The 17,775-nt window shown below is 46.5% G+C and overlaps 1 protein-coding gene across 1 annotated transcript in view; it reads left to right on the forward strand.

The window, feature by feature from the left end:
- Positions 1-7,243: 7,243 nt before the first annotated feature.
- Positions 7,244-17,775, forward strand: part of SPHK1 (sphingosine kinase 1) — a 108,014-nt gene continuing 97,482 nt past the window's right edge. The window contains exon 1 of the mRNA XM_078654594.1: positions 7,244-8,122. Within this exon, the coding sequence (XP_078510720.1) occupies positions 7,726-8,122 (397 nt within the window). The 5' untranslated portion in view covers positions 7,244-7,725. The remainder of the gene's footprint in view (positions 8,123-17,775) is intronic.

Below are 17,775 nucleotides of genomic sequence, written 5' to 3' on the forward strand. Positions count from 1 at the left end.
GCGATTGCTCATCCCTGTCCATGCCTGCTTTCCCCCCCACCTCCATGCTGTGATATCTCCTCTCTGTCCATCCCTGCTTTTCCCCTGCCTCCGTGTTGTGATCTCTCATCCATGTCCATCCCTGCTTTTCCCCCGCCTCCATGTTGTGATCTCTCATCCATGTCCATCCCTGCTTTTTCCCCTGCCTCCATGTTGTGATCTCTCCTCCTTGTCCATCCCTGCTTTTCCCCTGCCTCCATGTTGCGATTGCTCATCCCTGTCCATGCCTGCTTTCCCCCCCACCTCCATGCTGTGATATCTCCTCTCTGTCCATCCCTGCTTTTCCCCTGCCTCCGTGTTGTGATCTCTCATCCATGTCCATCCCTGCTTTTCCCCCGCCTCCATGTTGTGATCTCTCATCCATGTCCATCCCTGCTTTTTCCCCTGCCTCCATGTTGTGATCTCTCCTCCTTGTCCATCCCTGCTTTTCCCCTGCCTCCATGTTGTGATTGCTCATCCCTGTCCATCCCTGCTTTCCTCCCGCCTCCATGCTGTGATCTCTCATCCCTGTGCTTGTCTTTTTCGGTAAATTGCAAACACAGAAGCTCTTTTAAAATGCAACCCAACATTCTTGCTTCAGACATGCTGGAAGCATTTTCATGGTGGGCACTGTAGCACCACCTTCCTTTATATAAATAACCCAGTTTATTGGTAGTGTTTTGTTTAACAATGTCTGCCACCGGAGGATGTTTTGATGAGCAGGTAGGGACATTTGTGTGATTTAATTATATTTGGCTGCCATATTTGGTGCCCTCTCCTCGGGCGTTACTATGTAATGACAATTCTGAAGTGCCTTTTAGGCATTAAACTGGCTCCGTGTAAACCCAGACACTCTAACAGATCTCGCCCCTCCTCTCCTTGGTATTCCCAAGAGCTCAGAGACAAAAAATTGGTCTGAAAAAGCTCTGAAAGAGCTTGGAGAAAGGATTATAATGTAACAGCGAGAACAGAATATAAACAGACCCTGGTTCAATATAAACTGCTGTTAGCTAAAACCAAACAGGAATATTTGGAAATAAAATCAACCAGGCGAAGAATTCGACAAGGGAACGGTTTAAAACGGTCACTGACTTGGCTCATCCTGTCCCCCCTCCTATTGAGGCTAGCCAAGAGCTGTGTGACTCCATTGCCGAATTTTTCTACAACAAGGTGGACACTATTTTTATCTCGCTGTCGGCTTGCACGACTAAGCCCCACCTTACAGCCAATTCAGATTTTTCTCTAACAGCTCACGCGTCCGTCCAATTTGATAAGTTCCTTCCAGTCTCAGTCCAGGAGATTTTTAAAATGATCATGTCGGCCAAATCGGGTTCACCTACTGACCTTTTCCCACTATCTACCCTCAAATCAGTGGCGGAACCAGTTGCCCTCCATTTAACACCTATTTTCAACACAATGTTTGAGGAAGGCTATTTCCCCATGACCTGGAAAAGTGCATCTATAATGCCCCTATTGAAGAAATCCAATCTCGATCCCAAGGATTCCTTTACCGGCTAAAATAATTAAAAAGATTATGAACACTCAACTTAGTGCATTCCTAGAAGCCTCCCAGAGACTAGACCCTACTCAATACGGTTTCAGGGGTGGGCATAGTACGGAATCCGCCCTCCTAAAATCCACAGACGAGATCAGATCCAGCTTAGATCAGGGAGGACATGCTGCTCTGATAATGTTGGATCTCTCTGCGGCCTTTGACACTGTCCATCACAGCCTACTGATGGACAGGCTGCGAGAGATCGGGGTAGAAGGGGCGGCCTGGATGCTGCTCAAATCTTTTCTTTCAGACAGGGTCCAGGCGGTTGCCTTGGGGAGGTATACATCTAAACCTTTCTTGTTACCATGTGGAGTCCCCCAGGGATCTTCAATTAGTCCTACCCTTTTTAATGTTTATGTTGCTCAATTGGCGCCTTTGATCGAATCCTTTGGGTTCAATTTAACATCATACGCAGATGATACACAAATTGTTGTGTCGCTGCTCCCAGACAGGTTACATGACTGCTTAACAGCTGTAGGTTGCTGGATGAACCAAAATTGTCTTAATCTCAATTCGAGTAAGACGGAGGTGGTTCTATTTGGCAACAATGCGAATTTCTGGTCGCCTAGCTGGTGGCCGGATAAAATGGGCCCTCTCCCTCAACCTGTGAGGGAGGTAAAGAATTTGGGAGTTTATATCGATAATAAACTCTGTCTGAAGGACCAGGTTAATGCAGTGGTTTCATCCACATCCTTTATTTTAAGATCCTGCAAAAAAATTCTCCCTCTCCTTCCATCGGATAGTCAGAAAACCGTTGTTACTGCCCTAGTCATATCCAAATTGGACTATTGCAACAGTCTTTACTTAAACATACAGGAAGGTTCTTTGAAAAAACTTCAGCTCTTGCAGAACGAGGCAGCTAGATTACTGACTAAAACACCTAAATATGCTTTAATATCAGTGGAACTAAAGAAACTGCATTGGTTGCCCGTAAAGAAGCGGGTTAGTTTCAAGGCTCTGTGCATAGTCCATAAATCTCTCCATGGTCTCGGCCCTCTGCATCTTAGACAGAACCTCCATTGGTATGTGCCAAGGAGAACCCTGCGCTTATCTGAAGCGAAACAGATCGGGTGCCCTTGGTTAGAAAATCCAACTGGGGAGACAGGCGTTTTATGGAATGACCTGCCACTGTACCTCAGGCACATAACTAATCATCTGGAGTTTAGGAAAGCCCTTAAGACATGGCAGTTCTAGTCCAGTTAATTCGGCCTCCTCTTCTGTTTAGACCTCGGTAGGACATTTGATCTTTCAGCGCCAGGACATCCGTAGGGTAACAGTGCGCTTTACAAATGGCAGTAACATTAACATTAAGTGGCAGTGGGAGTGTTTTCCTAAATTAGGCGCTGTCACCCTCCAACACAATCAATTTCTCACAAGCTGCTAGTGAAAATGTTCACATTTTTAAATGAGTGAATCTATAACAGCTTTAATCTGTCACCAGTTTACACATAATGAGCCCTACACTGTCTTTACTTTGCATAGATGCATAAATTAAGTACAGGCCCTTTCTAAAGCTGAAGTTTAGGGCTTGATGTACTAAGGATTTTTGTGATGCCAAAGGGTATGATTTGCAAAATCTGACAGCAAAATGGCTTTTAGGTGTGCACCCATCACAAATTGCGATTCAGCAACATGTTGCCGAAGTGCAAATTGAGTTTGCGACTCCATAATAAAAAAATTAACATTAATATTTTATGAACAAAATCCGGTTTTAAACCATTAATATTTTACCGACTACACAACAGTAGTTGCAACCCATTTGTAAACGGAGAGGGGTCTCTAAAGAACCCCTTCCCCATTGTAAATGCTCACGATTCTTTAAGACTTGGCAGCGGTTCTGTGGACCACTGCCTACTCTTTAAAACCTTTGTCACACTTTTCATTTTTTTTAAACCATCCTGGTGTCCTTTATGAAAAACAACTGCATGAAAAAACAGGTGCTTTATAGTATTTTGTTACCTGTGTTTAGAACATCTGGCCCTCTCTGTTTCACAAGAGTCAAGTGCCTCAATTTGTTTTTAACCTAAGCGGTAACATATCAAATGGCTCTGTCTTTGGAGGGAGCTTAGTACAGGCGAAGTTTATTCATTTACAGCTCATTAGGGTAGAGGCTTTGATCAGTAAATATCTAAACATTCAATCTTCATAAAACAGTTCTATATTTCTACAAAGGGATGTATGATTGCTATGACACTCACTCTGTCACTTCCACACCACTGAGAAAATATCCAACAATTGTGATGGCTTGTGAATTACTATGGTCAGCTGCAGTACACTGACTTAAAGTTTCCAAATACTGGCAGAGAAAATATGATACACATGTTATTATCCTGTTATACATTAAACAATTACAGTATTCTATTTTAAGAGTTTGAATGATTTTTAAGTTCAGTTTTGGCAATGCCAAAAAAATGTCTATAGGCTTAGAAATGCGAGACCTATTGGCTTTGCCAATGTGTGTTATTTCTGAAAAGTTTAGGCGTACCAGTATTAGGCAAACAAGAAGTTTAATTGCTCAGAGAAGAGTTTCCGGTCCTCTCTTCTATACACGAATAAAATCTTGAATCATCTAGTTTAAAGTCAGAAGTAAGAAGGATAGAGGAGCTCAAAATTCAGGGAAATGAAGAAAAAAAGACAAACGCGGGGAAGTATGGTAAGGTGTCAGCATTGCAAATGCTCCGTAAAGAGCCTTCCTGGGTCTGTGTTATTTGAGTGTTAGCCTAAGCCACACTCAGCAAGAATCAGAGGGAATAAGCATAGAGGTCAAAACCTCTAAAACCAAGGAAAAAATGGCAGCAACTCATCTTGTGTAGAGTTCAGTGACATGCACCAAAATCATCACTCAGATACCACCCCTCTGTTCACATCATCAGGGACTCCAATGTCCTTTTCCATTCTCACGCTGTAAGCTGCAACATTGACGAAATGTCTCACGCTGGATATGGGAACGACATCATCCTTTCTCAGCCAAGCCATATTGTAACATTGCTGAATAGAACTCTTCATTTAAAGCTCTGGCTCTCCTTGTTCCTTTGTCAAGGTCTTCTTCTCAGGCTCGCTCTCTATCACTAATACAGCTGTTTGGTACCCATCTGCAAATGTGCTTTAGCGCCTCGTCACAAGTATAAAGTGCTATATACATGTATCTACAAAACAACTAAAAATGGACTATAGAAAAGAGTGCTTGATTCCCTCTTTCAGTCCAGGCTGCCAGATCCTGCTACAATGCAGGTGAAATGAGGGTGGCAATGGTTCTGGGAGTGTCTGATTGGCTATGGTAAAAGGGCCTTTGAACCTTTTCTAGCACGTCCATCTTCTCCCCTCTCTCTTTCTGTGAGGTAGAGGTGGCACAAAGCACCTCTTCCGATACCATAGCCCTTGCCCTCCCCAAAGCAGACCAGGAAAACTTCATGAGTACGCTTTCATGGTCTCTGGCTTTATAGCAAATGTAAGTGAAAGTTGTGCTCTAGAGAGCAATTTTTGATCCAATGTGTTCAAACATTTCTTTGGGAGGGGAGTTACCTACTTCTGAATTCCTACTTGGTGAACGCGGGGTCACTTGTTTGATGCAATTCAGCCAAGTGCAGTGTTCACAGAGGCAACTGGCGGTTGGAGAAGTGCGCAGTGAAGTAAATGTTGGCCACCGTCACTTTTTTAAAGAAATTATGCAGTGCATCGGATACCAAGACATTTCCTTTACAAGACCACAACAAATTCAACACCCTGCCAATGACGCATCCCCCACGCAGTGTGCCCTACGCATCAGCGCCCTTTGGTGGAGTATGAGCAAGGCCACTGAATTATGCAATTCTGTGACTGCTGTGTTTTCTGAATAATTATGGATGTAGCGCATTCACACCCAACCTATCAACTGCTGCATAATTTGCTGATTTTAACCCCCAAAAAGGTGTTCTATTTTGAACAGTTCAAAAGTTACCAAAGACGTTCTGCCTCGCAGTGAAAGGCCTTCTCAAGGGCTGACTGGCAACCTTTGAGTTGCTGGTTACTGTATTTGATGTGAAACTGCCACTACTGGGGTGAACCCTTTGTCGAGATAGTTAACATGTCTAACCACGAAAAACTAAAAGTATCACAACATGTGCTTAATTATGCCACATAATGTGCCTCTTGGCGCTGCGTAATTTAGTTCAACCCTGCTAGATAATGTGGGCCTCCCTTGCTGCATAATTCCAGTGGTCGTGGGTCCGAGGTGCAATGTAAAGGCTACAGGAGCATGCAAAACATCAGGAGCTACGGAGACCATGTTGTAGCAGAGCGTCGAAGCGTGCTCTGGCTCTTGTGAACAGTCGCTCTCGTGTGAGCAGGTGCTTCAACACAAGCAGGGGCGTGATCTTCTACAGCGCGTGAAGGCAGCTACATTTTCCAAAACATGTCTGACCGGGACTGGCAGATTCTACTAATCACAGTCTTTGGGGAGTGAGAGTTTGGGGGCCTTGGGGGAGGGGGTTCTCCTCACGCCGCAAGGCCTTGGCAGAACGTTCGGAGAGCATGGTCCGCGGATGACCCCAGGGCGGGCGTAAAGCGCTCACCCTGTCCTGCAAAGCGTATTTATTATATGTACAGTCAGGGCCGGCGCTAGGCATGGGCAGCGTGGGGCCTCGCACTTAGCCCACCAGCATGGGGCCACGCACTGGTGATGTGTCCTGTCGGTTCCCTGGCGATCCATTTCAAAGAAAGGTGTCAATGGAGGGGCCCCCTCCCGGGCGTACATAAGGGAGGGAGACTCTCCCTTCAATTGAAAGGAGACCCAGTCACAGACACTGTGGGAGGCCCATTGTCCATCGTTTTGGCGCCCCCATAGTTTTAACTTTTAGCCCAGGAGCCATTCTCACGCCTAGCGGACTGAGGTGAGAGAAATCACACAGTGTCTGTGAATGGTCTCCTTGCAAGGGGCCACTTATCTACATTAGAGGGGCCTCGCACATTCCCTTTTAGCCCAGGGCGTCGCAAATCCTAGAAACGGCCCTGTGTACAGTATAGTAGGTATAGTACTGCAATTTATTACAGTACTATACCTCTACTTGTACTTTGTACGCTTTTGTAACCTGCACACGTCACTTTTTCCTCCTGTAATGTACTGTTTGCTACTCTTGTATTTTGTTTGCTCACAATTGTCACTTTTGCCTCATGTAACAATGTTTGCTTTTGTAATTTGTTCACTTGTAATTTTCTCCTCATGTATCAATACTGTTCCTATTGTGAAGCGCTCTGACACCTTCGGGTAAAGTCCGCGCTATATAAAAACGCATAAAATAAAAAGAATTTAAAACAATCATATGATTTTTTTTAGTGCATTCTGGAACACGTTCCGACCTGTAGAGAGGAAAAACAAAATTACAGGGACCAAAAAAATACATACTTTTACACACTGTCATTGGAAAGTAGGGTAAAGAGTCAACGTGCAAAAATAAATGCACATCATGACTCGACGTGGGAGCTGCTCGGGACAGACTTGGAACACCTCATCTGTGATATGAAAATAATTATATGAAATATTATAGCATGCCAGCAGCGGCCTCAGACTTCCAGCCCCGCCCAGGGCATTGCAGTGTAACCCGGGGCGAAGGTCGCCCTCTGTAATAATGCTGATAATAATCAAAAGAGATGCCAGGGTCAGCTGGTGCTTTAAAGGCCCACGGTGCCCCTGGCGGGCAGGAGCCGTGACTCGTGGCTTCGCAGAGGGGGCGTGGAGTTACTAGGGACGCCCACTGTTGCTCGGTGCGTGTGCTGCCGAGTGCCTCACAGCTCCCGGCCGGCTGGAGCAGGTGCCGCCGTCCTCGCGTCTCTCTCACCGGGACCTCCGGTTTCTAGAGGCTGCTGGGGCCAAAATATCCGCGATATACGCGTTCGGCGATCTGTACACTTCCAGCTTCAAGGAGCTATATTACCACAACCTCCAAAAGCTTTGTAACCCCAGCGACTCTGCCCAACAGCCCCTTCCTGTCCACATTTCTGGAGTATGCCTCCAGCCTCAAGAGCCACCGATGTATCCCTTCAGCATTAGAAACTGCACAATACGACTTCCTTAGGCAGTCGCACCCGTCTGATAGGAGCGATTCTCACCAGCTTCTAAGAGGTGTTCTGGGCGCTATACTCTCCAGCTTCGGGGCGCTACATATGAGCGCGACACGATGGACCTGGAGCCTTGGAGTGCGGGGGCTTCGCCGGAGGTCCTTCTTTGTGGAAGTTTCACGCAGGTGCCGGGGCCCCCAGTCGAGTACGCCCTCACCCTGACCACCAGCGCGTTGTACGTCCAGCGCCTTAAAGGCACGGCAGGGGTCACCGAGGAGCTACGGCATTCTGACTGTCTGGGAAGCTGGGCCCTTCGCCCCCCTCCAACCGACCCTCTTGGCTACTACTTCACTGTTACCACCTACCCGCCGGTCGGGCGTCGGGGTAGGAGGCTGGAGCTATGCCGGACCTTCCGGGCCGGGGGCTCTCCGGACCCCGAAGAGAACCGCCAGAGCGCCGAGAAGTGGGCTCGGAGGATCACGCAGCTTGCAGTGCCCGACGTCCCCACGCACGGAGGTAAGTGAAATAACTTCAGTGCGCTATCTCTAATATAGTGCCAAGAAACCTTGATGTGCCCGACCTCGTCGCCAAGATTAGACTGGCGGGAAAAACGTATAGGACTTTTTTTTTTTTTTTACTACAGAGTAGCACTTTTTTGCCCCGGGTCTAGTAAATCAAATCTCATGGCGCTTTAGACAACCACCCACAACTCTTTGTGAACACACGGCTTGGGGAGGGGTCAATAGGTGAGGTTTAAACCTCTTGCTGTGATGTACATCTTAAACTCTACTGCCGGGGGGATTCACCCTTTAAAGGTTCAGATTCGTCTCGTAGTTTTTGGGGTGGCACAGAAGGTTAAGCAGCTGCGGCGGAGCACTTGGGGTAACCTGGGGTAGGTACTAAGGCTCCGCCTAGTAAGATAGTACTGGAGGGGAATTATTCAATTATATCTACAGATACCACACAAGTCCCATTATGAGGTTTGTGCACCTGCTGCAGAGCTGTGCAACCTACAGGTCCCATGCCATGTTTCAATGTCAGTGAAAAGGATGGGACCACTTCACATCCTGTAGAGATTTGGATGCAACCTGCCGGCCACAGGTGAGGTTCGGAAAGCTCATTCTGACTTTTATCCTCCTGAGTCAAAGAGACCGAGTGCTACTGAGTTGAAGGCCTACCTACCATCGAGTACTTGGGCTATAAGTGGTGACTACGCTCGCGCGACACGCTGTATAAAAAAAGGTCGCTGGTTTTGCAATAAAATGATTGGCCCTCTCCGCCCTGGAGGGCACCCTGCCCTCTCACGGCCTCCCTGAGTTCCCGGCGTCCCCTGCGCCGGTGTGGGAGAACCGGTTTGCTGAGTCTCCAGGGTCAGCTCTGTTTTCCACATTGTTTTTGGTCACGAGGCCTGTGATAGGCCCACGCACCGGGTCGCGGGCACACGCTCTACACTTGCTGAGTTTATGTCTGCTCTAACAGAGGCCGGTGTAAAAATCTTGTGTCTCGTGCTGGCCGTTTATCATCTCGCTGGCATTAGAGGCCTCTGGCATTTACAGAGCTTTGATAAAAAAACTAAAGTTTTGCCCAGCTGTTGGCGATGCAACACGACTTTATGCGAAGCACACTACAGCGTCAATCAACTTTCACCTGCAAAATTATGTTTTTTTTCTCCAAATGTTGTTGCGAGTGTAGCGCCAAGTGACCTTCTATCGCATAGTGCAAAGGCCCCAGTAATACTTGAAGTAGGTGTAATGGGGGAAGAAACAGCGCACACACTTATAGACGCAAACGTTTGGTGCGAGTTATTCTGCATATACGCTGTCGAGCAATAATAAATGTTTGTTCACACCAGCACAGCATTATTTGTGCATATACAATGCATTGGCAAATTACGATATGCTAATATCGCGCAGTGCTATTTTTTTGAGTGAGGGCAAAAAAAGCTTCGGGTTTTCTCACAGAGTAGCGTGCACGTCTTTTTCTTTGTTTAATACACCTACCCCGCTCGCTGACCTGAAACATTCTGAAAATGGGGAGATTTAACCCCCACACGAAAATGGACAGTTTCACACTGTCCGGCCTCAGCAGCTCACACTACCGTTCTTATAGGGCATTTACACTTGTGCTTTATTTAAAAAAATGATGTCCGTGTAACTTATGCATTTCTTGCATACATGAGCTCTCTTTCCTATAATAGTTGCAGCACTTTAAATCAGGACTTCAAGAAGCGTGGAGGCAGCACCAGGTATGCAGTCACAGAAGAGCCAAATGTGAACTTTATCAATATTCTTTTATTCTTCTTCGTATTTTAAAATGGGACAACAGCTTCTCTCATGCTGGTAAAATACCAGCATGAAAGCAGCGCTGTGATTGGCCTGAGCGGGCTGACTTGATACTCGCTCAGGCCCAGGGAGCCTGGGGCTTTTCTCCACACAGCTGGGTTGGATAAACATGAGTGCCCATGTCTGTTGGTCAGGCCAAACTGACAAGTGCACTTACAAGTTCCCAACACCCCTGCCTGCAGACTAACGCTTGGTAGGATGACCCCGCCCCCACCCCAACCTCGGCTGGCAGTAATGAAAAATAAAATTTTAATAAAGTGGTTTTATTATCATTTTATTTTTCAGTGAGCGATGCTCCTCCACCATGATGCAGGAGCCACCCCTAAACTTTAGCCCTCTCTGTCCTTTCCTGCTGACTCCCTTCCATGTGTCTCACTCTAATATGCTAACACCACATGGTATAGCACATTAAATCCAGACCTATTGGCTTTGCCAATCCTTGTCCTATGTAAATTATTTCTCCAATGAGAGAAAAACGAGGAGGGTTTGGTTACCCACAAATTTACACAGAGGTCATTCACTACCTTTGCACAGGCGACACCTATGACGCTACCCATGGAACACCCACGAAGCTGCCCAGTGGTCATGGGTCATGCTACAACTTGAGGTAGTCCTGTTCCTTTTTCACCAACCTCAGCTTGCTTTCTGGGATTTGTAGTTTGCTTTGACAGTTTTCAATATAGACTTAGAACTCTCAATGTGCTGTTTGCTAAAAAGCCAGCATAATAACAGACCCTTGGCACCTAGGAGCAAACGAATCCTCTACTGTCAGAAATATAAAAACAATCTGGATACTTTGTGGATTTAATGCTGTTCAAACCCCGTTCAGAGGGCCACAGGGCAAACAGTGCGGGTTGAGGCCTTTTACTCCTTATGTCCAGAGGTCTGGCCTACTCCTGGTGCTCTTCTTCAGTGGGGGCTTGGGCCGACAGGGTCTCTGTGGCGGCCTCTTCCTCTCAACAACAGTTTCGACCAGACAAAACTCCTTTCCTTTTCCCGGTGGCCCCACCTGGCATCTGGGGTTACCGTCCTTACTCTGCACATGGACTACAGCCCAATTGGCACAACAGCAATCTTCACAATGGCCCCACGCGGCACACAAGGTCGCCACCTTTACACCGCACAAGACTACAACCCAATTGCCACAGTTGTAATCTGCACAGTAACCCCGCCTGGCATACGGCAATATTCACACTGGCCCCATCTTGCATATGGGGTCACCATGTCAAACTTGCACATGGGTCACAACCTGATCGGTTCCGGAAAGTTCACAGCTCCCTTTATGGTGACCCTCCTCTGGCATATGGGGGTCACTGACTTTCACCTGCACATGAGCAGCAGCCCTCTCCTCACACCTTGCTACAAAGATCCAATCGCGAGGATCCCCCACTCGATCTGCTCCCTCCAACGCTCTCCTCCTCCTCACAGGGCACCCTAGTCTTGGCAAGCAGGCGGACACTGGTGCTCCAGTCTCTAGGGGCAGGTGATCTTTAATTACCTGGGTGATGTCCACTCACCCACCTGGGACACTGGCAGGTCTTGCCCCCCAGTCCTGCTCAGAGGCAGAAGTCTTGCATAGCTTCCCTTCTCACACAGCCCACCTGGATGCTTCGCAGATGACAGCTTTTAGGGTCTCAATCTCCAATCGTTACAGTCCATTTCCATACACCAAATGTGATTTAGTGTGAGGATGTGAAGTTTATGTTGAGGGTCTGTTTCCTTTTGAAGTGCCCTTTCCTCTGTCCTGGCGTTCATCCAGAAAGCAATTTGTCACAGTAGAAGCAACTCCAAAACTGATAGCTCCACAACACCGACCATGATACTGATTAGAGGTTCACACCTGGATGTCAACACAGTGATATGTGTATCAAAAGTTCACCTCAGGGCCCCAGGCCTCTTCTTTATGATTCTCTTATCAGCTGCATATCCTTCCTGAGATGTGCCCAGGCCCTCCCCAGTGACCTCTCTGTGAATCAAAGAGCACCCTTTGAAGTACACCGGAGAACCTATCTCTCCCTTCCTCCAGTGTGTCCCACTGAGCTCACCGGAACACAGCAATCCACACATCTGTCTGGGGAGACTCCTCTACCTCCTTATGCACCTCCAGATAGCACGGGTCTTTCAAAATGGAACCCAGAATCTTCCATGTATAGTACCATACACAGGCATACATACACTCAGCGAATGCATGTAGCTTACAGTCACTGCCCAGTACTGCATCATCCCTGTAATGTAGCATTCAAAGGCATACATACACCCTGCACATGTACATAGCACACACACACTGCACAGCACTACTCACCACTCCAGTGTAGGCCAAGGGTGAGTAAAGCACACAGCAGTAGAAGTTTAAATGAGTGAGTCTGTAAGCCTCACTCCAGTGACATAAGTAACAAGCATTGGCAAATCCAATAGGTCGCTCCAATACAATAGCTATTGGCTTTGCCAATGTTTTTAAGCCATGTCGTACTCCAGTGTGCCTGCTGTTCCGAATGGCTGAAGGTTAGTGGTGTAGAGGAGGGTAGCGTGGAGTGTTTACAGTAGAATAGCGAACAGTGGAGTAGAGGGTCGTAGAGTGGAGTGGCATAGAAGGGAGTCGTCTAGAGTGGCGTACAGTTGTGTAGAGTGCATTGGTGTAGAGTGTTGCAGAGTTTAGTGGCGTAGACTACAGCAGCATAGAATTCAGCGGCGTACAATGCAGTGTCGGAGAATGTAGTGGGGCAGATTAAATTGTTGCATAGTAGAATGCAGTGCCATAGAATACAACGGCATAGAGTGCATGGTGCAGTGTAGAGTGGCATAGAGTGCAGTGGAGAAGAGTGGTGCAGAGTAGAGTGACGTGGAGTGGTGCAAAGTAGAGTGGCGCAAAGTGGGGCACATCAGAGTGATGTAGAGTGGCGCAGAGTATTGCAGAGCAGGGTGACTCAGAGTGGTGCAGAGTAGATTGTAGTGCTGTAGAGTGCAGTGGCTTAGAGTGCAGTGGCATAGAGTGGAGTGCTGCAGAGGGCTGTAGCATACAGTGGAGTGATGTAGAGTTAAGTGGCATAGCGTGCATTGGCATAGAATGCAGTAGTGCAGAGTAGAGTGGCATAGAGTTCAGTGGCATAAAGTGCAGTGTTGCAGTGCTTCTGGTGTAGTGGTGTCGTATAGTGAAGATTAGAGTGGAGTGGTGTATGCAAGGTGTGGTAGCACACTGCCATTACAGACAACTCATTTTCAATTGAAATGACCATTACATTTGCCCAGACACAGTTTTACTAATAAAACTATACAGCACACAAATTATAATGTCAGGAAATGGCATCACATAGTGTATAAATCATATTAAAGTATTTGTTTCCAACACTCTCAAGAATTAACAAAATTGTGCTACATTTGTGCTTAGCGAATTCTGATATATTCTGAAATACTAGCAACCCCCAGGAACCTGCAAGATTGTCACATAAATCCTTCCACTATGAAGTCAAAGAAAGAAAAGTAAGAGCCTGATATCTGACCTCTGTTTTTAATAGCGCAGCAAATGTACAAGATAAGAACAAGATTTATAGGCCTGTTTACAGAAAGGAGCACTGCTGGAAGAAAACAAGGAGAGGTAGGGTGAAAAGGCTTTGCTCCTTGGGAGGGATGAACTGAACCTGGACAGCCAAAAACCAATAAAGCCACCGACTAGAAAGCTAAAATTTGAATTGCAAACCGCAAAGCCAATGACAAACAACAGGTGCAATGCATTCCCAGGGAAGTTTTCTGAATGTCCCCAAGATGTCTTTAGCAAACCCAGCCCGGCCCGTGCAAGCAAGAGTAGTGGGGCCGGGTTGGGGGGGGGAGGGGAATTCGACAGACGACCACGAAGGAGAATTAAATAAATAATTAACTTTCCCTCGTCGTCGTCTGTCGCAATAACCTCCCACCCAGCCCCACCGCTGAGCAAACCAGATAGCTGTGATGTTTGGCAGGCTTTGTCCTAAAAAGGATTGTTCACTCCCACTGATCACTTCATGGTATGCTGCCAACACCATGCTCACGCTGGTTAACTCCTGGCAAAGGAAGTATCCTTTCACCGCTATGAGGGTAGCGCTTTTGAGCACCCCTTCCGGTCCATAGAGACTACAATATGTAAGACAATCCTATGTCATGACACACACGCATGGTCCGTGTTCACCCATGACCACAAAAATCAACATCAGGGTCCAGATATCATTACAGTTTGGGCACTCAGTGCAGGGGTGGGTGTATATCACCATGAGAGGGACTTTTCTGTCTCAACAAACACATTTTGATATACACTTTTCACAAAACTGGTTTTGTGAATCACCTCTCAGTTTCATGTTCGGTGTCCCAATGTAGAGGCATCAAAGCTGAATTTCAAATGGAAAAAACCTTGGTTTATTGAACCCTGTGTTGGGAACACCACCCTTCTCTCCACAACACATGCACACTGTGAGCGCACCTACCTGCTGAACCTGTACAGAAGGAGCCAGGGTGTGACAGAGACTCACCCAGGCCCTTCCTGGCAGTCCTGTGATTCAGGGGCAGCAGCATTGCAGCACATCCTGTTTGGGCTGTTCGTGGCTGCTGAGGCGGATCATCCTTGCACTCTGGAGAGGTGGAAGTGTGGAGAAGTGACTTCAAGCAGCCGGTGGTAAAATGTCTTCAGTGCCCTTTTTACCAACGTAACACATGCATTCATCTTGCTCTTAGAGGCACATGCATCAATATTTCTTTTTGCGATTCCTTAATTGTGAAAAATAAGGAATCGCAATTAAGGAATCGCAAAATGCAATGCATCAAGAAATCGCTAAAAAAATAGCGATTTCTTAAAATTCCTTAATTGCGATTCTCTAATTGAGAATCACAATTAAGGAATACCTCCCCATTCATTCCTATGGGCCTAGAGGCCCATAGGAATGAATGGGAAGACATTCTCAATTTGCGATTCTCAATTTGAGAATCGCAAATTGAGAATGCAATTTCAAGGGTGCAGAGGTGTCCAAAGGACACCCTGTTGCACCCCTGACATCTGCCTATAAGTACATCTTGCACATACACATGCCCCAAGGGCATGTGTGTGTGTAAAATGGAACTTTGAAAAATGCACTTTAGTGCATTTTTCAAAGTTTTCGCAAATTACCATGAAGGTCAACTTCATGGTAATTTGCTCCCCTTATTAGCAAAATCGCAATTTTTTAAAGTTTGATGCATTGCATTCAAGGAATCTCAATTTGAGATTCCTTAAATGCAATCGCAATTTAAGAAATCGCAATTTTGCGATTTCTTAAATTGCGAAAAGTACAAAAATGATGATGCATCCCAAAAAATGTAATTGCATTCGCAAACGGTCGAATTTTGCGATTCGCACCATTTGCGAATGCAATTTACAATGATGCATGTGCCCCTTAGTCTTAGGTGGCAGGTTATTCCAAGTTTTGGGAGCAAAGTAGGAGAAGGCTCGACCACTGAATATGGTTTTTTGTATGCATGCAATGCTTGCAAGTAGGAGTTTAAACGAGCGGAGGTGTCTGAAAGGTTTATGAAAGTAGATGTGCTTATTGAGGTATGTTGGGAAAGGGTTATGTAGTGCCTTGAAAGTGGGTGAGGAGTTTGGATTTTGCTAATTTGTTTATGGAGGGCGAGTGGAGATCCTTGAGGTGTGGTGTGGTGTGAGTGTGGCATGTGAGTGTGAGAGTGATTCTGTCTACCAAGTTCAGAGCAGTGTGCAGCCTTCTGGTGAGTTTTGATCCCGGCATAGAGGGTGTTTCCGTGGGCCAGCTTGCGTGTGATCAAGGCATGCATGACAGTTTTCGGGAGCTGATTTGGAGCCATTTGGATTTCTTCCTCAACATCTTCAGGGTATGGAAACATGAGGCAGTGATGGCGCTGAATTTGGGCTGTCATGTCGAATTTGCTGTTGATGATGAATCCAAAGTGCTTGGCGTGGGTGGGTGTTGATCCTACCTCTGTTGGCCACCAGGTGGAGTACCACTGTGAAGTGATTTTACTGTAGATCACTATTTTCATCTTGTCAGTGTTCAGCTTTAGTCTGTTGGTCTTCATCCAATGGGCAATTTCAGTCATGCAGGCATTGATCTGAGTACTGGGCATCTGTGAAGGAGAAAATCAGTTGCATATCTGTGGCATAGGAGAGGACGATGCCGGCTAGAGGGATCGTGTATGTGTCGAAGATGGTCCGGCTCAGGAAGGGTCCTTGCGAAATTTCTCTGATGTGGTCACTGGCCTCTGCGATATAAGGTGGCATGCTGACTGACTGGATCCTTCCAGTCAGGAAGGAGCATATCCATTGGATTGCATGACTTTGGATTCACGTCATGTAGGTGTTGGATGAGGATGGACTGAGATACCATGTCAAATGCATGGACACAGGCTGGCTGAGTGCAATATGCTTTTTAATGCCATTGTAGATTATGTGAGGGGCCAGGACTCACAAAAGTTGAGGATTTGAGTGAGTCATGATGCCCCTCACTTGCAATAAATTAATGTTATATTCTAAGCATCTGCTTATTTGGTTTATTCCATGGCTTTTTTCATGTTTATTTGTTTGATAAGTAACCAAAACAGGATGCAGGGAGTTAAACTTGTGCAGTAAGGTAAAATCATATTGAAGAGGCTTCCTGACTAGAAGGTGAGTTGTTTCCATGTGTAAAGTTCCTGTAATATGCAATCTGTGTGGCAGTAAACACTGTGGTAATAAACTGGAATTTGACCGTAACACTGTAGTCATAAATGTGTGAATGTGTGTTTTATTAGCACAGTTGCTCTAAATAACTTTTCCACGTTTATTTTCACTTTCATGGCATAAATATCTGTGTAGTGCTATTGTGCCACTTTTTGGTTGCTTCAGATCTCTAAGACATTGCAAGAAATGTCAGGACAGAGACATTTAGATAGTAACAGAGATTAGACACTGCTATATAATGGCCCTGTGTTATGAAGGATTATGGGAGAAGTTTGATAGGCAGGTACTGCAATACATTTGACAAATTAAAAAAAGAAAATCAGCACGTGAGAAATCCACTTATTTGAAAATGTATTCGTTTTGCAAATGACAACAAAAAATAAAAATAAATTAAATACAGCAATTCTAGTACTATAAATTATAGACATTATGGCCCCTATTAGGATGGCTTGCGGACATCAGTCCGCCTGCCACCCTAGCGGTGCTGGGACCGCCCGCCAGTGGTGTTGCGGTCCCGCACTGCCAATTAGGATACGATCGCCACCCTGGCTGTCGCATCCCGCATATTCAACATTGTGGCGGGTGGCATTGGATTATACTACGTGACCGGCACCGCGCTGTGCCTGCCACCTTGTGAATGCCAATGTAGAGGGATATCATGGGTGCCTCCCAGGTGCAGCCCCCTCACCCCCCTAACAACGCATGCCTTTCCATGGCCATGGAGAGGCATTTCTCCGCACACATCATAATGTGGATGGCGGTACCGCCACCATATTATGGGTCTTTTCCGCCCACGGCGGAAAAGTGTTGGATGGTCGTTCCATCTGCCGCGCTACCCCCGCCATGCTAATGTGGCGGGGGTAAATGGCAGTCCATCTGGGTGTTTTGGCGGGCGGACCACCACCCCCGGTCTGGCGGTGGCGATCCGCCCGCCATGCTAATGGGCCCCTCAATGTTTGTTTTATGCTTGGTAAGGGGCAGTAATAGGTGCTTGGGGGTACATGATGTTGGCCCCACGTTCACTTGAAATAGAATAACAAGCTACTTGAAGAACATGAATTAGACAGTGAGAGGTCAACAGTACCATGTGCGTAGCTACAGATGTGCAGCAGGTGCAGTGGCACCGGCCCCCAAAG

The sequence above is a fragment of the Lissotriton helveticus genome, chromosome 7 (genome assembly GCF_964261635.1).
Source record: "Lissotriton helveticus chromosome 7, aLisHel1.1, whole genome shotgun sequence".
NCBI classification, from domain to species: domain Eukaryota; kingdom Metazoa; phylum Chordata; class Amphibia; order Caudata; family Salamandridae; genus Lissotriton; species Lissotriton helveticus.